At 37.7% G+C, this 22,691-nt stretch overlaps 3 protein-coding genes across 3 annotated transcripts; 1 reads left to right on the top strand and 2 right to left on the bottom strand.

Moving 5' to 3' along the window:
- The first annotated feature begins 569 nt into the window (after positions 1 to 569).
- Positions 570 to 8,380, top strand: LOC132053647 (protein RETICULATA-RELATED 6, chloroplastic). Its single transcript, XM_059445753.1, has 7 exons — positions 570 to 1,264; positions 1,922 to 2,051; positions 2,340 to 2,870; positions 4,492 to 4,599; positions 4,796 to 5,344; positions 5,896 to 6,009; positions 8,071 to 8,380. Exons 1-7 carry the CDS (start codon positions 684 to 686, stop codon positions 8,215 to 8,217), a joined length of 2,160 nt encoding a protein of 719 aa, XP_059301736.1. The 5' UTR covers positions 570 to 683; the 3' UTR covers positions 8,218 to 8,380.
- A 590-nt stretch (positions 8,381 to 8,970) lies between these two features.
- LOC132053654 (arogenate dehydrogenase 1, chloroplastic-like) lies at positions 8,971 to 11,060 on the bottom strand. The gene is made up of 7 exons (XM_059445766.1): positions 10,799 to 11,060; positions 10,157 to 10,325; positions 9,912 to 10,067; positions 9,737 to 9,819; positions 9,582 to 9,651; positions 9,354 to 9,428; positions 8,971 to 9,263 (listed from the first exon to the last, which is right to left on the bottom strand). Exons 1-7 carry the CDS (start codon positions 10,975 to 10,977, stop codon positions 9,171 to 9,173), a joined length of 825 nt encoding a protein of 274 aa, XP_059301749.1. The 5' UTR covers positions 10,978 to 11,060; the 3' UTR covers positions 8,971 to 9,170.
- A 5,133-nt stretch (positions 11,061 to 16,193) lies between these two features.
- LOC132029766 (cation/H(+) antiporter 15-like) lies at positions 16,194 to 20,189 on the bottom strand. The gene is made up of 3 exons (XM_059419120.1): positions 19,853 to 20,189; positions 17,919 to 18,923; positions 16,194 to 17,832 (listed from the first exon to the last, which is right to left on the bottom strand). The coding sequence occupies exons 1-3, from the start codon at positions 20,072 to 20,074 to the stop codon at positions 16,570 to 16,572; spliced, it is 2,490 nt and encodes an 829-aa protein (XP_059275103.1). The 5' UTR covers positions 20,075 to 20,189; the 3' UTR covers positions 16,194 to 16,569.
- Positions 20,190 to 22,691: the final 2,502 nt, after the last annotated feature.

Below are 22,691 nucleotides of genomic sequence, written 5' to 3'. Positions count from 1 at the left end.
CTGAAAAGGACTACCTAAAATCAAGACCTTCAGTCCTTCACAAATCATTCATAAGATCCATCCACCCAACTAAACAAAAATCAACGGATCATATGATATGATTCATATCAAATCCTCCATTTTTCCGCATCTCATTTTCTTTCTTTTTTGTGGTGCAGGATAACTAACACAGTACTAACTTTTTGTAATTTTATTATAGACAAATCTGATACATGCATTAAATAAACTTATTACTATTATTTACTCCATTAATAATTAAACCACTTAAATATTGTTATGTGAACTCATAAAATCAGCCAATTGATATAATTAATATAAAGGTAAAATAGAAAAAAGCTACTTAATTTTATTTTAGGTAAATAAAACGACAAATATTTTTAATAGTCACGAATATTTTGAGACGGAGGAGCACTAGATTATTTATTAACTAACCTCATTTATAGAAATATTACTGCCAAACCAGTGGAGTGCATGTAAGTATTTTCCCTCGCTTATCTTCTTTATTCTCTCTCTCTCTCTTTCTATTTACACTTATTTATTTATCGAGATATAAAAAGAAGAAATTAAAAAAAAAAAAAAAAATCTTGAGAAAAGTTTAAAAGGTTCAAAACGATTGGTTGGATTGGTCATCATTTGGTGCAATTGCATTGCCCCCTGAGTTCTTAAAGCCTTCAACTGGAAAAATGAAGGCCCACACCACTTTTAGATCACTTCACTTGCATGTTCCACCGGCAACTCTACTCCGGCCAAATAGACTTAATTTCCCCGGTGGCTTAGTTCATGAGCATAGCCACGTCAGCATTTCAGTCCGTTGTTCTTCCGATGAGGTAATTCTGAAGCAAAACAGCTCAGCTACAAGGCGTAATGTACTTCTCATGCCTCTTCTTACTATCGGACTTTATTCTCTCCGGTCAACAATTGCCAGAGCTGACGACAAACCACCTCCTGAAATCACGCCGGATTCTCCGCCGCCTGTTAAGACGGAGGAAGCGATAAATTCGAGGATTTATGATGCGACGGTAATTGGAGAGCCTTTAGCTTTAGGGAAAGATAAGAAGAAGGTATGGGAGAAGCTTATGAATGCTAGAGTTGTGTATTTAGGTGAAGCTGAACAAGTTCCAACAAGAGATGACAAAGAAGTGGAATTGGAGATTGTGAAGAATTTGAGCAAGAGATGTGCTGAAGCTGACAAGTCGATTTCGTTGGCTTTAGAAGCATTTCCCTCTAATTTACAACAACAGCTCAATCAATACATGGCTAGAAAGTAAGAATTGCATATCCATAATTTGGTTATCCTAGTGTTTCTTCAAGAGTAAATGAGAGATAATGGTCAAAAACATACCCAAAGTATCATTTTTTTGCGAGTTTCCTATCTCAACTATTTATCAAAATACACCTTGAAATTAATGAGTTAGCTACCATGTGGACGAATTTTTTGGGCAAATTAAGCTGTCACTTGCCTTTTAGCCATTGTATTCAAACACTTAGGTTTTGTCAGCTTCAAGGCGTGTTTTGATAAATAGTTGGTGATAGTTTAGGTAGGAAATGCAAATACCTCATAGTTCATGTAGGAAACTCGCGAAAAAGGGCTACTTCAGGTATGTTTTTGACCATTATCTCAATAAAAAATGGTTCTACTGGCTTAAATTGTGAAAAATGCGATTGGAACTGTCAGTTTGATTGTGTTAGTTGGCTTAGATTTTCCAGGTTCGCCTGAGAAGATATATTGATCTTAATGACCTTACAAATGTCCTTGATTTATATGTGAGTTGTGGAATAAGTCTTGTTTAGAGTTGTATGATCTTGTTATGAAAGAGTTTGTTATTATGCACTTGTTATTACATCTAATGGAAGAGGAAATTAGCAGCATTGAAATTTTTGTATGAGACATATATCTAATGTTAGGCACTTGATATTGCAGGATTGATGGAGAGAGTTTGAAATCCTATGTAGCACATTGGCCAACTCAATATTGGCAGGAGTATGAACCCTTATTGACTTATTGTCGCGACAATGGGGTTCGGCTGGTCGCATGTGGTTTGCCTCTAGAGGTACTTATTATCTGTGTCTTCATCTATTAGTTGACGGGCATGAACTAGAAATATTTATGAACCCAGACAAAAATTAGCAGACAATATTACCTGAGCTCATTCTTATGCGCTATGCTTGCAAGATGATCAGCAGAAAAAAGATCGACTCTTTTTGTTATCATGGAAGATTTCTTTGTTCTATAAATTCCAATTCCTTTCACTGTCTGATTGTGCTCTGCATTGATCAAGTTTCTTTAGTTTCATAAGTTAAGGATGAAAGTGATAAATTTTCTGGTTGTTCTGGACTAGGTTCTACGAACAGTTCAAGCAGAAGGTATTCGGGGGCTTTCAAAAGCGGATCATAAGAAATATGCTCCTCCAGCTGGTTCTGGTTTCATCTCAGGCTTTACGTCTATGTCACGCAGATCATCTGTTGATGTAAATATGCTGAACCAGCCTACTTCTTTTGGACCAAGCTCATATCTCTCTGCACAAGCAAGAGTTGTTGAGGAGTACAACATGTCCCAGATAGTTTTAAAAACAGTGACGGATGATGGAGCTGCCGGTCTGCTTGTAGTTGTCACAGGTGCCAGCCATGTCATGTATGGATCAAGAGGGACCGGGGTGGCTGCTAGAATTTCAAGGAAGATACAAAAGAAAAATCAAATTGTCATACTACTTGACCCTGAAAGACAATGGCTAAGGAGGGAGGGAGAAGTTCCTGTTGCTGATTTCCTGTGGTACTCTGCAGCTAGACCTTGTAGCAGAAATTGTTTTGATCGTGCAGAAATTGCCCGTGTGATGAATGCAGCTGGCAGGAGACGAGAAGCCTTACCTCAGGTTAGTTATTTATGCTTCGAGTTGAAAGGCTATAACTAACTCAGCGTCTAAACTCATATATTGGCTGCAGTCGAACTTAAATAGTTTCCTGCTAACTGAGTTTGTCAGGCTTTAAATGATATGGAGCTTGAAGGTATGAGATGATTAATAACCAACACATCAGTTATGTAACAAGATCTACCAATGCTTCTTGTTGCCTGAGTTCTTAAGAATTCGGTTTCCGTAGTAGCTTGTATGTTATAGAAAATTTTAGAAATGATGAATATTAAAAGCTTGCTTCTTTAAGCTTGTTAGATGAGAATTGACCAAAGAAAAAGTATACAAATTGACCAAACCTCTTATAAATGTTACAGAAGTCTTAGTCCAAGACTTTCATACCACATTTTAGAGACTTCTACTTGGGGATTTGTGAACGACATGAACAAAAGGACAAAGGAGAGCACTTAGTAAGTTCACTTTGAGTGCAAGAAGTCTGCTGGTAGGAATTCCTCAGCGCGTATTATGGTTTTTTGCTTTCTGAATTGACTAATATCTAATGAAGGACCTGAGATCATCTGGTTGTAGAATCCCGCTCTCAGTTAGTAAACAGAAGTGGGAATTTTAGTTCTACCTTATCTTGTTTGAAGTTACTCATTCATAATTTCTATTCCATTTTGTTGACATGGCTTCCTGAGCATTTTTTGTATGCAGAAAATATTAGGTATTCATTGAAAGATCTCTTACTACAAATGTACTAAACAATTTCCAGAAGTAAAAGGGTTACAAGTTGCATAATCATTACAGGATGACCACCGTCCTTTATGCTGATTGCTAGACCAATAAAGTGCAGCACCCTGTTACGTTCTTACACCACAATCGGTTTAAGCTTGGATAATGATGTCTGTTTAACATTCTATTAGGTCCCAAAAGCATCATTGAAAAGGGGCTTGCCCTTTTGATGTTTTATCAGTAAGTAAGAATGACACAAGTCTTGTCTTCCCTGATGTAAAATATCACATCTTCATATTTGTAGAGAGTAATTGAGATAAAATTGAACTAAGTGGCACAAGGAACTGTTGGATGTATTGGGCAAGAAACTTCATTCTTAAAACATGTATATTTTTCATTTATGTATTTGAATCAAATTGCACTTTTCTATTGTAACCAAAAAATCCTCTGTTTTTCAGCTTCAAAATTTGGTGGATAATGGGCTCACTTTCTACCTTTCTCCACTTAACTAGTCAGGATACAAACCTGTGACATGCCCCTGCCATACATCTGGCTCTATACTTCTTTTCCATTGAACCAAAGCCATGGGAACTTTAGCACTTTTTTGGCAGGGTTTCAGTGAGATTGTTGAGTCATGGATCCTGTAGCTACAATGCTAACATCTATGGACTACTTATTCCTCTTCCTGTTTTCCTAATGTCCCATCTGTTTGGGTTAATTGACACTTCATAGCAGAAAGTTTGGAAGTTATAACTACCTTTGGCTTCAAATTTCAACTAAGATACTGGTTGCAATTTCAGAGTGTGATACTGCAACTGTTAAAAAATTGTTACGTACTAGTAATTGTGCATATTCTGTTGAATTGTACTCTGATGAACTTGATCTCATTACAGTAACATCTTACTTTTTTCAGGACCTTCAAAATGGACTAGATCTTGGCCTGGTATCCCCGGAAGTGCTGCAGAACTTTTTTGATCTAGAGCAATATCCTTTCATTTCAGATTTAACAGATCGCTTTCAGGTGTGCTATTATAGACTTCTATTCTTTAACCACCCGTTCACCAACAGAAGGAGAAAGAGAATGAACAAAGAAAGAAAAAAATAAGTAAAAAGGACATTGTTTTTTTCTACTTTATTTTCTTGTTTTCGGCTTGTACTTGTGTATAAAGAAAATGCTGAGTTGGTTTGAAGTTGAAAAGAAGCTCATTTTGATGCAGGGTTTTAGAGAGAGATTGTTGGCCGATCCTAAATTTCTACATCGATTAGCTATTGAAGAATCTATATCAATAACAACTACTCTCTTGGCACAGTATGAGAAGCGTAAAGAGAATTTTGTTGAAGAGCTTGATTATGTTATTACAGACACTCTTAGGGGTATAGTTGTGGATTTTTTCACAGTGTGGCTTCCTGCTCCAACGATTTCTTTCTTGCCAGTTGCTAATGATGTTGATGCGCCTGAGAGCATCGAAGCATTGAAAGGTCTCCTGGGTTCCATCCCAGATAATGCTTTTCAGAAAAGTCTTGTTGGAAGGGACTGGAATGTGAGTCACAGAGTTGCGTCTGTGATTGTTGGTGGCCTTAAATTGGCGGGTGTGGGATTTATTTCTAGCATCGGCGCAGTGGCTTCATCAAATATCTTGTTTGCAATGCGCAAAGCATTAAATCCGACCTTTACTACTGTCCAAAAGAACAAGCGATCCCCAATATTGAAAACAGCGCTTGTGTATTCATCATTTCTTGGTACATCTGCAAATCTGCGGTATCAGGTACCTTGAACATCCACATATACTTGACAGTTTAATATTTCATACCACTGCTTTCAAATCCAAGATGATGATTATCTATTTTCATTGGAAATCTTGGTTAAACATGGAATGTGCCAGTATATTTTTAAACAATATTTTGGGTAATATAGCTGCTGGTTTTATTGGGGACTGGGCTGCCATCTCTAGCTCCTGCACATTTTAAGGATTTTTCTGGATGATGTTTCTGCCATAATCATGTCGAATTGGACATGATCTTTGCTGTCATTTTGTTTCAAAATTGACCCTAAATCAAGGGTTTTGTATCTTTTTCAAAGGCCAACATCGATAACGTTGAACTTGTTCTGGTGCTTCATGGAGCTTATGAAAATCTGATTCTTAATCAACTTTGGTCCCTTCATCTTTACTATTGTAATATGTTTGACACGAGCTTCCGCTCAAAACATTATAGTAACAATTACTTTAGAAACACCTATCTGACAATGATTTCCTTAACTTTCTATTAAGGTGTTTGAGGTTCAACTGAACATAATAATAATATGCTCAAAATGCAGGTTATTGCAGGATTGGTAGAGCACCGGATTTCAGATCTATTTTCTGACCAAACATTACTTGTAAATATGCTTTCTTTTGTTGTTCGAACGATCAACTCCTATTGGGGAACCCAGGTTAGATACTTCTAAAATTCTTTGAAGTTAAATCTTTTCTTTTCTTTTCTTTTTCACAAGTAACCAACCATAAACTTCTTTCATCAGTATTCCCAGTAAACAGTCGTGTAGGTTAATGATAATGGAATCTAAAAGATTAGTCTTTATGAGGGTCTCCTCAGGGTAAGGCCTTTTAGTTATTTATTCTGTTCCCGAGGGCTAGCTGCGTGTGGTTCGAAACTTGGTGGAAAATGTGCTCGCCCCTTTATCATCTCCACTTGAAAACCTTCTATTTGGATTTCCCATTCTTTATTGTTGTATCTTCCACTCTCTATCTTTTGTCCTGTTTCCTATTTAGCCTTTTTTATTGCAAGAAAAATTGACTCTTAGTCTTAGAAACATAGTAGGAGATACTGCTTTTCTTTCAAGAAAAGATCCCTCTATCCTCATAGCAGTTCTGAAGTAAAGATGTAACAATTTACAGTAACGTCACCAAGCAAAACCAATTAGATTCAAACCAGGGTAATGTACCCTACTGATTCAAGCAAATCCTCCGATAATAAACCGAACAAATAGTCATACAAACACTAATAAGGGACTAGACTGTAGCAACAGAATTATACCTAAAACATAAGGAGAAAGACCGAGAAGAACAGATAGGGATGGCTATTGGGGCAGGGCAGGGCCGGGCAAAGATTAAATGAGGCAGTGCAGGGGAATGCTTAAACAGGGCAGGACGGGGCGGGGCAGGTCAAAGCTTTTATTTTCAAAATATGAAACGGGGCAGGGCAGGTGGTAGGGCGGGTCTAAGCTCAGGCTTCTTTAGTCTATTGAGAATATTGATTTTCTTAATCAAAAGGGCAGAGTTAAACTTGTTCAACCACCAATGGGTATCAAGTTTGTGATAAATAACATTGGATTAAATTATGAAGTTATTAAGTTTTCAAGTGTTTTGGTCCAAGAATTTATCTTGTTAACTGGGTATCCTCTGTTTTACATCTATGTTAATTTAGGATATTAATATGATTTATCAGACCTCTTCCAGTTTGGACTTCTAATTTTTCAACTTTGAGTACTGAAATGAAGAGAAATGTAACTGCTAAACACCTTGTTCTTATCATTTGCTTAATTTGCTGGAAACTTTGAATACTGCATTTAGCTTTTGCTGTTATAAGTTTGAATGCTGTATTTAATTAGTTTATTGCCTCCTTGGAGAAAATTAGAAATTACCAAAAAAAAAATAAAAAAAAAATTCAAAAATAAATAAATAAAGATGATGTTAAAATTGTTAAATCAAAAGAAATATTAAATTTTGATAACGAAATCAAAGAACATGTAAATAGGGGCTACATGGGGCAGGGCGGGGCTGAATCTAAATTGGGCATAGAGTTAAACGGTGCAGGGCAGGGCAAAACTTTAACAGGGGAAGACTTAACCCGCCCCGCCCTATTGCCATCCCTAAGAACAGAGAAGGGGGGAGAAAACCAGAAAAGGGGATGAGAGGTACCAGGGAATTGTAAATTCCCTTACTTACCTAATTTTCCCTATCACACAACTACTCCTCCGCCCTAGATTACTTGTCACATTTTCTTTTTCGAGAGTCAAACTACATAAACTTTGACCAGCAATTTAATTATCTTTTTGATCATATTAATATGAGAAAAACCGCAACTTATAGTACTTTTCACGTAGTTTTCGAATACCTAAAGTTTAGTTTCAAAATATTATATTAAGCCAATTAGCTCTGAACATTAGTCAAATTGACTCTCGAGAAGCGAAACGTGATAAGTATTTCGAACAGAGGGAGTATTCATTTATTTCCCCCTTACCCAATTCATGCCTCACACGCTCCTACTCCGGGTCTAGCGCATTATTCTCTGGCAAACTTGCCCTCCACCATGGCCTCTTGGCTAATTTCATTCACAACATAAGAGTTCAATGACTATTTCACACTTGAGCTGTTTCTTATTGTAAAATTTGTAGCGTTTAAGTTATTCGCCTTGTTTTACTGATCATCTCATTGTTGATAAGTAATTTTCCCGTTTGCTAATGATTAATGCTTCTGTATCTCTTCTTCCACAGCAATGGATCGACCTTGCACGACTTACAGGATTACAGGCTCGGAAGCGTGAGCAAGTTTCTGATCTTGCTCCAGATTCTGCAAATCCTGCTGCCGTTGGTTGCAATACACCAGAAGATACCAATACTGACGAAATCAACAATCAATAGTAACAGTGTCACTTCCTTGTCTTTTCCTCTACTTTCTAGCATAATTAAGCAGCAGTTTTGATTCTCTTGCTGTGTATATCATTTACCTTTTAGCATGTTAATATATACACAGTTGATAAATTTTGACACACGTCCAATAAATTTTTGTGATTCAGAGACTCGATCTACTTTGCCGAGAGTAAAAGCTGACTGAAACTACACTACAGCACTGTTAACTGAATACAACATTGCACTGGGTATTCCGATTACCCAGAAGTTGTAATGGTTGAGGTCCATACCACTCAAAATTGGCTTTAGTTGCACTTGAACATATTTGTAAGTAAAACTGTAAAAATTGTTTTTGCTGAAAGATAAAGTGAAATATAGGAACGTATTGCAACAAGTCTGATACTAATAACACCGAACAATGACGAGCTTTGTTTGTCTTAAGTGGCTTAATGCACGTACTTTCAAAACTGAGAATCCTGTAATTAGTCCAATCGAGGAAAAGGATAAAACATTTATGCAAAAATGCGCAAAAGTTAAGTTTTGGTAGCTGTTTACCCCGCTTACTAATTAGATTTTTTGAGAAATAGTTGCTCCAGGTTGGATAAATTGAGAATCAACAATTTTATTATCGGTTTTTAATAAGAAGCCATTCACCTTAGAGTTCATTGGCCAAATTGATTTTTCTGGAAGAGTTTTCGAAAGAGTTGCATAGAAAAATGAACATAACAATATATGGTAATCAAACAAAAAAAATCATCTTAATGGTACAAGCAATGAAACTTTTATTTGTATCTCAAAAAATGAATCCTCTCATTTTTAGTGTACATTGTCTAAATTGATTTCGTAAGAAATGTATCAGCAAAAGTTGCCAAAAAATATCATCTTAATGATACAAGCAGTGAAACATTACAAGACCAAGAAAGTGAGTTATAGAGTTCCCATTCATCGACATCATTCAACAGTGGTTACAACTTCAATATGATGGGATCCTGCAGCTCCTTCGATCTCTCTTGAAGTTTCTCTTTAGTTTTCTCTAATGCTACTTCTAAATTTTTCATCTGCACCATAAGCTTGCGTTCAGTGTTTCTTCTCTTCTGATAGTACTAAGAAATTATGATTCAGTTGCAGAATACGAAAAGAGTATATACCTGTTGCCTGGCAAACCTATTGTGGATGAATAGCCCGCTGAACAGATCAAAACTATCTTTAGCTGAGCTCTCCTTCTGCATGTTGTCCAATTTTAGTGTGATAAAAAATCAGAGGTCCCGGAAGTTGAAAATTACTTGTAGATGATGAATGTGCTTGCATGCTTAATCTTCCATAAGTGTAATCTAGAAAAATAAATATTCTCCATGGAGTCAAGGTTACATAATTACCACTTGAACAAGTTTCTGAAATCCCTTTGTGTCTATGGGCGTGGATTCAACATCCATTTCCACCAAGATCCTGTTAAGCTGAATAAAGTTAATACTTAATGTGATGACCTCTTCTCTACAATTAAAGTCTCAAACTAGTAGGTGACACAAATTACCTGCCAATTGTGTGAGTGAGAAATTGACTTCGAGCAGCCAATCTATCATGCTCTTCACAAGTCATTTCCAGCATTTTGCAACCCTGCAGCAGATAGAAGATTAGTGCAGTACAGAATTTTTTTAGCTTAAGGAGTTTGTAACAGAATGAACTCTGAGCATATTTATGCTTCTTACTTCAGTTGAGAAGATTTGCAGAAAGCTGGAGCACAGATGTTGATCTCTAATTCGAACCATGTCGTACATAAAAGTCAAGTCTGTCCATCCATCTTTCCCACTTTCTGGTCCAAACATTGGATGCGTACACAGCAAGTCGCACTCCTCGGGCAGTATCTTTCAAACATATATTGTTAGACGAAAATGGAATGTTCAATCTACCAAAGTATATGAAGCAGCTAGCAATGTGAGTGTGAATTGCATACTCGCAAAAGGACATCTTTTGGGTGTTCTTTCACAGAGAGCACATCGATGAAAAGTGTAGGCCGTTTGAGACAATGGAATGGTATGGACTCCACAACTCGTGATAGAGACAAGATGGATGTGCTAATCATAATAATATCATTGTCAGATTCCAGAAATGCACCAATATCCCTGCGCGTGAAATAAACGGCAAAAGCCGTCAATAACCAGTAAATTATTCATTCTCGAAATGATGGTCAAAAACACGCCTAAACTATCACTTTTTTACGAGTTTCACGCTTTGTTCCCTTTTTCTATCTGAACTGTTACCATATAAGTATGTAAACATGCCTCGAAGCTGACTAGGCCAACTATCAGCTTTCACTTTCCTACCAGAACTATCACTATCTATTGTATGTAAACACACCCTGGTATGACTAGATCAACTATTAGTTGTTTCCTTTTCTTACTTAAACTATCGCCATCTACTCAATCAGGTGTGTTTTAATACGATGATGGTGATAGTTCAGGTAAGAAAGGTAAGAAAAGGGAAAAGCTCATCGTCAGGGTGTGAAACTTGCGAAAGGTTGATAGTTAAGGTGTGTTTTTTACCATTATTATCTTCATTCTTTTGTACTATCTATCAAGAAGTCGTCTGGATATACCTGAAGAATAGGATGCCCAAATTTGTGCACAAATCTGAATAATCTGATCTTGAAGTTGCACTGATAAAATGGCCTTGTTTCATCAGAGTTTTGGCCAAAAACTGCGCAAAAGGACCAAACCCAATTATGCCGATTCGTAAAGTTGTTTGTTGGGAAGAAGAAGACGAGGGAGGAGACATAGGTGCCAGAGAAAAAGATAAACAGAGGCAAAACCGAGGGAGAAGATGTAGTTGATGTGGGGTTTTGTCTGACTGAGTAATGGGACACGTTTTATACAAAGAAAAAAACAAAAAAGAAAAAAAGAAGAAGAAAAGGTAGACGGACGAGTAAATGCGGGAGCGCTAATAGAAGTCCAAAATGCAAACGACTCTAGTTCGTTTTCGTTTGTTGTTCGCTAACAAAACTATTTTCCTTACTTTACTGTGATGATCCGCCACATCATCATGCCATCTAGGTGCCACGTGAAATTATTTTTGCCATGTAGGAAGCTTATGTGGATGGTTACATGGAGAGGAGGCTAGCTTATGTGAGAAGGTTTTAGAGAAATATAGAGATTTAAATGGAAGACATTAGAAACGCTTATGGGAATTGTATGGAAAGTCTTTAGAATAATGGTTGTGTAGAGATTTACTAGAATAGGGGCTTAATTAAAAATATGTAGGGAATTATATAATAATAATTATTTACATACTAGTCCACAGGTGAGTAGTATAAATAGGAGAGTATCATTCGTTTGTAAATCATGATATACATATGGTAAAAGCTTCCTTCTAGCAAATTTCTCTTGTCTTTCTCAAATTCTTATTCCCTTAGCGATCTTAAGTATAGTAAACTAGGCGACTTGGCATCGCAAGATCGTGAGCAAGTTGTGCAAGAACGTGAGCGAGTTGTCAAGTGCACGCGCGTGCGCTTAGTTGAAGACAAGGACGTGACAACGTGGTATCGGAAAAGGTTACGACTAAGGGAATGACAAACGACGGAGAAATCAACGCTGCTAAAACCCAAGCCAACGTCATCCAGGATGCTGCTGGCAAGAAAGGCCATAACAAGAAGACGATTGCCACCAACCAGAGCCAAGAGGTGCCACCAGAGGTTGTGTCAAATGGAGGGCTTACATCCCAAGAACCATCTACCACTAAGGCGGCCGAGGATGACGTGGAGGTCTGTCCGAGGGACGCCTCGCTCGGTAAGAGTGGGTTATGAAGGTTAACGTGGGGATGGACGCCGTCGACATATTTGGCCAACGTTTGGGCAAGATGGAGGGCCTTTATTGGCGTTCTTAAGGGCATACTCTTGAAGAAATTGAAAGCATCAAGTGACTTGGAGGGGCGTATGCGGTGAGATTGAGGTAAAGCAAACCATTCTTGCCTTAGAGAGTGCTCGTGGAGGCGTTGAGTACTATCGATGCCATGAAGGCAAAGATAGTGGCACTCGAAGAGCAGTCGACGTTGGTGTGGCCAAGGCGACCAGCAATGTTGTCGTGATGAGGGAGGCTAAGATCGAGGCTCCTAAGCCACCAGTGTTCAAAGGGGTTCGTGATGCACAAGAGGTGGAGAACTTTCTTTGGCGGCGAAGAACTATTTCAAGCATGGCAAAGTAAGGGACGATGAGGCCAAGATCAATACCGCTGTGTTGTACCTAACAGAGACTGCCATGCTATGGTGGAGAAGAAAGGTCGCTGATACTGACAGAGATCTATGCACAATCAACACGTGGGATCAGTTCAAGAATGAGTTCAAGCGACAATTCCCAAATAATGTCTTGTACGAGACAAGGCGCAAACTTAGAGAGTTGAAGCGGGGGTGAGGGCATCCGCGACTATGTCGAGGAGTTCACCGCCCTTATGCTTCAAATTCCCCGGCCTCACTAGCGATGACTTGTTGTTTCACTTTATAGACGGGTTGCGAAATTGGGCTAGCAGGGGTTGCGCGCCGTCAAGTCGCGGTTTCGGACCAAGCCATAGTGGAGGCCGAGTCTTTGATAGACTTCAGGCATGACAAGAACGACAAAGGCCAAGGCAATGAGTCAAGGGGTAGCGATGCCAAAGATGGGGGAGACCGTGGCGAAAGCAAGGAGTCGCAACAACAATACTCCAAGACTCAAAATGCAAATAAGTTTGACGGCAACAAGTCAGGTGGTCGTCAGGGCTATGCTGAAAAGAAGGCGTAGAGCGAGAAGAAGGGATGCTACTTATGCGGAGGGTCGCGCGGCCAAAAAATTGCCCACGACCTAAAGAGCATTAGCGGTATGGTGCGTGCAAGTCACGAGCGGAGACGCAAACACGAGTACGGGAATCACACGGTTGGGGACATTAGATTATGTGACGAGCCACTGTCGCGAAGCGAGATAGTCAAACCAATGATAATAAAAAACCGATGCGTGGATCTCACACCATCATAACAAGCCGCTCGCGCCTTTGGTGAACAACAAGCGACTCATACTCACCTGGACCGAGGCCGCGGCGAAGAGACTAGAGTTGAAGCTACCGCTCCGATTAACGCCCTCGTCGAGGCCGTGAATGCTAAGCCAGAAAATGCTTGTGGTGTAGCTAATGGTGTTAGTGTCAAATTGGGCGATTGGAAAGGTACGACAAATTTTACCGCCACTACTATAGATATCTTTGACATTGTTTTGGGGCAAGAATTCTTTAGACATTGCCACGCGATGATCGATCCCTACCTCTAACGTCTCTTGGTCATGGAGCGAGAAGGCGCTTGCATGGTGCCTACAGTGACTATGTTGCATGAACGAGGGCCATACCTGACTTTCGGCCTATGCGGCTTGTTGAGGGCTCGAAAGAGGAGCGACATTCATGGCAACCATTACAAGTTTGAAGGAAGATAATGGTACCCAAGAGAGACACCGCCGCCTTGGATAGATAATTTGCTCGAAGAAAACAAAGATGGTATTTCCGAAGAGCTACCTAAGAGGTGGTGAAAAAGAAAATAAAATAAATTAAAAAAATTTAATTTTTTTTTGGTGGGGGGTGGGGTGGGAGGAGGAGGGGGGTGACTGGTGAAAAAGCAAATAAAAAATTCAAAACTGTTTTAAAAAAAAAAAATTTGGGGTGTGGGGCGGGGGAGGGGTGGGAGGAGCAGAAGGGGGTTCGGTGGGTTTTTTGGATTAAGTTGGGGTCTTTTTATATTTTGTAAAAGATTAAGAAGTTTGAAAAAATACATTTTGGACCTCAATTTTTCTAATCTCAAATTTAATTGAGTTTTGCTTTCAAGTGGTCCCCATGAGTCACCTATACTAATTTCACAACTAAAAGGTCACCTATAGCTAATTCTTCCTAATAACTTTATTATTCTAATAAATAATAATGTTACAAACATGTCTATTCATCTAATAATTCAAAAATAAAATCAAAATATAACAAACAAAATTATCTAATGGATAGGATAGAGTAAACTAAGCCTAACTAACTAAGAGATTTGATCTTATCTAAATACATCTCCCTCAAGTTAGGTGTGGTGCAGCAATACCTAACTTGTCTAAACAACGAAGAAAGGCTGGCTTGGGCAATGCCTTTGTGAGAGTGTCCACATCTTGTTCAAAAGAAGTATGCTTCACAACTACTTGATCAGATCTCGCATTATTGCGAACAAAGTGAAAATTCACTTCTATATATTTCATTTTGATGTGAAAAACTAGATTTTGACTCAAGTAATGGTGGGCTTCTTAGAGACGGAGTAGCTTTGTTCACCCAACAAGTTCTTACCCACATGAGTTCGACAAGAGCATTGGCAACCGACTTGTATTCAGCCTTAATGGAAGAATGGACAACAACTTGTTGCTTCTTAAAGGACCAACAAATTGGAGTTCCTCAAAATAGAATATATTCAGAGGTGGAAATCGTATCATCTAGATTTCCGGCCCAATCCGCATCAGCGTATATACATAAATTTCTATCAGTATGATGGAGAGTTTGTTGGCATCATGTACACGTGGCCTTCTTTACTAGAAAACAAGGAATTAGTGACGGACAAAATTTCGTAGCTAAACGGCAAAAATTCCATGCTAATCTCATTTAGCTACGAATTAGCGACGGATTATAAGAAAATCTAATTAGCGGGGAGTTATTTAACGACAGATTAGCTAGGAGTTACCGACAAATTCCTTAGTTAATTCCATGTTCTCTTGTAGTGAGCTTAACGTATCTCATGACCCTCTTGACCACCTTCCAATGCTTAGAGCTTGGAGCATAACAATATGTTAATGAAAAAGGAAATATCAGGTCGTGTAAAAGTTAATTAAGTATTGTAGTATACCAATTGTGCCGCGGTAAAGGGTTGCATCAGCCGGCAAAGAACCATCCATCAGTAGCTCGTGGAGGTGCACTTGAACATATGGGAGATGAAACACCTTTGTAATTGGCCATATCAAGGGCAAATAAGATTTAAAGAATATAACTGTACCGTAATATGAAGAGATCATCGGAAATATATTTTACATCAATGCCTAAGAAATAATTTAGACGGCTAAGATCTTTGGGAAAGAACGGACTGACAAGGAACTGATAACAAACTTAATCATATGTTGATGATTTCCAGTAATAAGTGTATGTCATTAACACACCAAGACATAAATTGTGACTTCTAGATTTCTCAAAATAAATAGAGAGGCATCAGACTTAGATTTTTAAAATCCCATATGCTACTAGTGAGACTTAAGGGCCTCCTACCAAACTTGTGGAGCTTGTTTCAACCCATAAACTGCCTTATTAAGGGGACATACATGAGAAGGGAAATCAAAGTTGATGAATCCTGTAGGTTGAGCTATTGAAATATGTTCTTTTAAGTTGCCTTACAGGTACGCATTGTTCATCTTGAGCTGATGAACTGGCTAGTTATGTTGTTCTATTATGGAAAAAATGATGCGCACTGTGGTTGATTTAATAACCAGGCTGAATGTTTCATAAAAGTCCAGGCCCGGTAACCTTGGTTTGTACTTATCAATTGAACCATCAGCTTTCTTTTTAATGTTGTACAACCATATAGGCATATACAATCAACCTCATATTTTGAGGGGTCCTGTGGTACCAATTCCCAAGTGTTGTTAATTCCTCATTAGAGCCTCATATACTCCACTTGCATGACTTTCCTTCACTTTTCGTGCTTAGTTGCTTGTTTAACAGTGGTAGGTATAGGAGTGAGATGTGCTAGGAAACTGAATTATTAGGGATGTGCAAAAGGTAACAACGACAAGTAAAAAACGGGAGAGTATCTACATTAAGTAATGTATTACTATGATTTTTGTGCGCAATATATTTGTTGTCCAGAAAGTGAGTTCATCAATGTTATTATTCTTTATTAAATTTAAGTCATGAATCTAAAAATCTTTGCAACGAGCTAGAGTTATATTTGATGTATACTTAAATATAAATATATCTCATCCCAACATTTAACATAAGTTAAACCAAACAGCATTGCCTTCTCAACTTGAACAACAAATGTTCAAGCAAGTGCAGCAGCAGATTGCATTTTTACCGAGTATTGTCATGCTTGTTTCTACAGTTACTTGTTCACTTATTAAAATTTGCTTCTTCTCTACTACCATGTAATAGTATTCTCACTGAACTCTGAAGACTATTTTTCTTCTAAATTTTAAAATTACACTAAAATTGGAGCGAAAAAAGTAACTACCGATTGTAAATCAAGTGAACCTGTATTCTTTTACTCATCCTGTAAATATATTATTAGTCTGTATTCAATTTATAGTACTGTACAACGAGCAAAACTATGGAGGTTGTACTGTACATGGAGCAAAACCTAATTAGCTCTATCTATAGTGATTTCCCATCTTGGATGGTCATTAGAGACTGAGGTTCTTGGTGTTGATATCCCATTATTAAGTGCATTATTCATGTCAGGATAAGGTCCATCTTGATTGCTAACTACTGGTTTCATTGCTCTACTCACCAATTTCCCTCTAACTCTCTGCTGTTGCACCACTAGTACTGAAGCTGTGATGCCAACATCCGACGACGCCAAGAAATCTCCCACTACACCAAGTTCAGGACATTCACTCCATGCTCCAAGACCCACTAGCAAAGGAGAATCTTCATGGTGCCTCCCTACTACAATTAAATCAAATCTATCTTCTAAACCTCTAAGTGAAGCAGATAGCCCAACCCCATCTCTTGTAACGTGTTCTTCGTATACGAAATTCTCATTGGTTGAGTTCTCATAGCGGACTGCTTCAATCAGGCTATTGTCTAGCTTTCTTTCTCTGGCATTGTCAAAGCCAAACATAAGGAAACGGATAAGTGTTATCGACACAGTTTGGTGTCTCGCCAATCGGGCACCATAGGCTAGTGATTCTGCATCATCTGGACCTCCAATGTAGACCACGGCAACACGGTACACGCCCTGATTGTTTAGTGAAGCCATGGATCCCTTTAGGATTCCACGGTCGACTAGTATGCCCACAGAACAAGGTGCTTTCTTGATGACTTTGGAGTTGATATTTTGTATGGCACGGCTTGATGTACCAACGGAACCATCAATTTCCCAATGCTTGTGGAATGGCAGGATGATAAATGTCGCATTCTGATCCAATGCAACGCGACAAATATCTTCGTGCATTAGTTCAAAATGCGTGATGGTGGTGAATGGTTGAAGGGTGACACAACTTTCATAGGCAAGCTCATATTGTCTGAGTGCATTGATGATTTGCAATGATATTGAAGCATCCTGAGGGATGGCTCCCTGGGAATGATTATGAGTGATAAGAAGGGGAGCGGCTCGACCCGCGAGCTCAATGAGTACGAGAGCGATGACTCCAATGGGGCTTTGCTCTGTTGCATTGGATGCTTCAAGTAAGTTGACCATAGTTGGCACACTTTGTAGTTCGTGAACACACACCAGTATCCTTAGCTCCGAGTCAGGCTTTGAATGCTGAAGTGTCCTTCTCTTCGTTGGAGCTTGTTGTTCGATTGCACGAAGGAGGAATCTTATTAGCGGTGTAATGATCACCATAACTAAAACAACTGAGATCATGATAACCACAGCAAAGTGTTCATCTGACAGGGCCTAGCATTCATTAGAAAGAGTAAATCATTTTTTGGAAACGGAAACTAATTTGAGCAAAAGAAAAAGAAAAGTTGATGAAATGTCACCTTTGAAATTCTCCATAAGTTAAAGAACACAACATCACAGACGCCTCTAGAATTCAACATCAGACCAACAATAATAGAGTCATGAATGGTCAACCCCGTGTAGCGAGTTATGATCATCATCACCACAATCTTGATGAGGACGCCAAAGAGAACTAGAAGGGCAATAACCCATAGGGACTTAAAATGAATGGTGAAAATATCTGTTTTGAGGCCACTGGTGGTGAGAAAAACTGGGTACAAAACTTTGCCAACTGGATAATGAAGTTTCCTGATCAAAGCTGCGCCCAAAGGCGGGCCTTCAGGAATGGCCATGCCTAGCAAAAGTGATCCAAATAGGAAGTGTTGCCCAATCGTCTCCGCAGCTAATATGTACGTCAGTGCAAGTACTAAAATGCAAACAAAGTAGTTTTCCCCAACAGGTTTCCCTTCTGGTCTAAGTCTTAGTGTCTTCTTAATTGCAGGCCTAACGAAATAAATTGTGAATATGACTAAGATCAAAGGAGAGAGAATCGAACCCATTTTCTGCGATATAGAATGTTCTTTCTCCATCTGCAACTTTATAAAACCTACTGCACCCAAGGTTAAGCCAATTACATCACACAACATAGCTGAAGAAGTGGCTAGGCGGCCTTGGTCAGTGTTGAGAATTTGCATTTCTTTGAGAAGGCAACATATGTTGGGGAAACCAATCACACATTGTGAAGCTGCTATAATAGGTAGAGATTTTGCAAGACGAGGATCCATAGGGATAACACTTTTTAAAAGCATGGATAGCGCCAAAGTCGATCCCAGTGAGGTAAACATTACAGAGATGCCTATGACAACGGCTTTTTTCCCTGGCCTGAACATCCTTTTGGAGTCACACTCAACTCCTATAACGAAAAGATTGAAGAGAACACCAAATGTTGCTGCAGTTTCTAATGCCATAACGCCTCGGGTAGGGAACATGGTTTCTCTTACTGTTTCTAAATGTCCCAACAGTGATGGTCCAAACACTATACCACCCTGACATGTAATTCATAAATTGTCAGCTCATATTTCATCACTGCCATGAATCTTGATCACTAGTACAAAATTGCACAGACAAATAACTCAAAACAAATAAATTGAAAGACAAGTACAATAGGGATCGATCATTCCATTGTGGATATCATAGGTACCTTTTAACCAAAGAATATTGAAACATACTTATGGATTTTGATAATGTGAATCATAGAATGACACAATATAATGATTTGGTAATTTAACTTGCAAGTTTACTAACATAGCCCGAATTTTGAATAAAATACTACTCCAATTAAAAGACCATATTGGTAATGTGGATAAATTACGGCTAAAATATGCAAGCCTCACTTTATCTGAAATAACCTACATATACATTCATCATAGTTTTATTACTTAGTCGAGTGGCTATAGAATTCTCTAATTCCAATTCTCGAAGTTAGCCTGAGGCTTCAATGTTGATTAATATTGCAGAAGCCTATTGTAATTGCTATTGATGCTATGGCTGTTAATACATATATATATACACACACACATATATGCCTCCGTCCAAGCTAGTTGGGGTCAACGGTATGAATCCTCAATATCTCTGATATTAATATATATTGATACTCCCTCCGTCCCATAATACTTGTCATGTTTCATTTTTCGAGAGTCAAACTAGATTGAGTTTTACCAACATTTTAAGCTAAAAATTTTCACCATATTGATATGAGAAGAATTGCAGCTTATAGTACTTTTCATGTAGTTTTAATTTGAATATCTAAATTGAAATTTTAAAATATCGAATTAATCTAATCTAAATTATCTCTGAATATTAGTCAAATTGACTCTTGAAAAGCGGACAACTAATAAGGGATAAAGGGAGTAGAAAATTTTATTAAACGTGCACTATGATATGGATCCAAGATAATTAGGAAAAGTATACTTACAAGAACTTGTGCGACAAGAGAAGGTTGACCCAAAGGCTTGAGGCCAACATCAATTAACAGAGATGTTAATGAGATGACAGATAGCTGAAATACCATAAGAGGTGCAGGAAATTTTAATGGATTACGGACTTTATAGCCATTTGAAGAAACATCTGCAGGGTCATAACACAAAATATTCTCTGCAGTAAATGAGGTGTCGGTCAAAGCTGACGATTTCGCCATTGTAAAATTCTTTTTTCCTTCTTCCTATCCTAGTTTCATCTTTTTTGGTAAAGAGATGATGAAGATGGACATAGAAAAGAATATGAAGTTGGCTTATTCCATGCATGCACTAGTGAGATGAATAACTCATGATTGGTGGATTAAATTTGTTATGAGTAAACGGTCTATAAATTCAAGGATGATATTAACTAGACACGTATCTCTATTTTCTCTCCTCCTTTTTACCGCTACAAACGTTAAACAAGTACTAAAAAATAAATAACTTGAGGTTTCCATCGTGCGGATTACATAGCTAGATGAAAATGTCATCGATCGAGTATATTTGTAGTCCACGAAATAAACCTAAAACTCAAAAGAAATTGGAGATATGACTTATATGTGGCGATTTTTCGCTATACTACCATTCGTAATCAATATGGCCGTCATGTCTTATAAGAACTTAAATCATAGTAAATCTTAAACTAAATTAACCATTTGTTAAAAGTTGAAATTTTCATGGATCCTTTGTGCATATTGTCAGGGGACTAATTTTTAGTAAGAAATCTACTCAATTTTATAGATTTTGACAACCGGGAAAATAGATCAGCTCCCACCAAGCACTCTAGTGTTGGATTTAGAAAAGAACTAATTACTGGCAAATACAATTAAAACAATAATGCTATCAAAATTGACCCACATTTAAAAATCTTACGTGCTGCCTCCTCTCTTTCTCTTGTTTCTGAACATCTTCCCCTTATCCCTATTTTCTCTCATCTATAGAGGCTCCACCACCATTCATGGAGCTATCAGATCCGACATCGCCTGATCCCACAACATGTTACAAGTTTTAGAGGAGTTCAAAACTTAAACGTGAAGTAATTTGAAGTAGCTAGTTTGATTTAGATTTGAGTTACATTTCACATTTAATTTGGATTTTTCAAGTATGTTTGTTATTTGAATTGGGTGTTGTTCCAGTAGATTCTAAACATCAAAAGGAGTTCAAAATTTAAATTTGAAGTGATTTGGAGTAGATTTGACCTACCTTTGAGTTAAATTTCATAAGAGGCGCAAGGAAGAAGACGAAGTCAGTTTTTGTATAATATTAGTGTATATGGGTATATAAACGCATCTTGTAATTTTGTATAATGTTTGTATACTGGGTGTGTAATGTATAAGAAGTTTTTAGACATTGTTTTGTAAAAAATAAAAAAAATAAAAATTGGAGTTTTATATAATATTGTATACCGGCTGTATAATATAGTATATTGGATTTTTGAATGCTTCTGTAAGAAAGTAGTGGGTTATGCAACTGAAAAATTTAAAAATTAACTACGTAAATACAATGTGGTGTGGTGGGCTATATTTTTGTGCAATTATCGCTATCATCAGATGATACACATCAATTTCCCTGAAACATGAAACAACGAGAATGATTGTTCTTCATTTTATGTCCACACAAAATCAAACAAACGTACATTTCAAAAACGTTCAAATTAGACCCGTCACTAACAATGAAATGCAATGGCTACCTGATTCCACAAGCAAATGTGTGAAATGGCTATGCTCATCAGGTGAATTGTCCAAACCTTGGGAGATTCACCAATCATACCCTCATCAATATCGAAGTACATTAAAGCACCCAACATCTTATACAAATGAATGGCATTGTTCCAATACACTACATAAGATAAATGCACATCTATGTGCAGTAATATTCATTATAACAACACCCAAATTTGTAAGTACTTCAATTTCAACTTAAATTGATCCCAATTTTCAGATCTAGCTTCCCCTCAATTTAGAGAATAAAACCCACTCTAAATTAAAATCAATTGATCACCAAACCTCAAAGACTCACTTGCTTGTTCTTCAAAACCTTAAAGTCTAACAATGGTGAAACACCCAATTCAACTCAAAACAGCTTGAAACTTTCGGATTTGTAGATTTGACCTTAAGGAACTCAAATCTAACGACAATTTCGCTCAAATCACAACACACGTTTTTTTTTTTTTTTCAATTTTTTTTTCTTCCAGATTTTTGTATTTTTCAAAATAAGAAGAACCAAGGATTAAAAATTGTAGAAACAATCCTTTAGCTTAGGCTCTGATACCAAATGACACGATCGTAATTAGGAGAAACGCGGAATCAAACAACACAATTAAATGCGGAAAATAAAGGATAGAAGCAAGACACAATTAGTAATGAATTTATGGGCAAACTTGGATTGGTTACCAAATTCTCCCAACCTACTCCAACTAAGAGCACCAATACTATTTGAAGACAATAAGAATTAACCCAATTGAATCCACAAATGAGTAATTCTTTATGAAATCAAAGGAAAGATAGATTGAGAAAGAAATGATAGAAATCAAGTAAATGATCACCATCCAAGGAAGAAGAGACTTGAACACATGCTTGATCAGCCACAAGGTTAGATTCAAAGGGAGGTCCAATTAAAGAGGCTAAGGAATAATCCCTACTCTAAACCCTGCACTCACTAGCTAACTAAGAGAAAATAATTCTCATTCAATATTCATCCAAAAACTAAGCAATCAAATGAAAAGTCTAGCATTTATACTTAAGGCTAGAACTAAAGGCTAGAACTAAGATTATTACAAAAATATCCTTAATAAAATAA

The sequence above is a fragment of the Lycium ferocissimum genome, chromosome 1 (genome assembly GCF_029784015.1).
Source record: "Lycium ferocissimum isolate CSIRO_LF1 chromosome 1, AGI_CSIRO_Lferr_CH_V1, whole genome shotgun sequence".
NCBI lineage: Eukaryota > Viridiplantae > Streptophyta > Magnoliopsida > Solanales > Solanaceae > Lycium > Lycium ferocissimum.
Note: the sequence above shows the minus strand (reverse complement) of the source record. Positions and strands in the feature narration are given on the sequence as shown.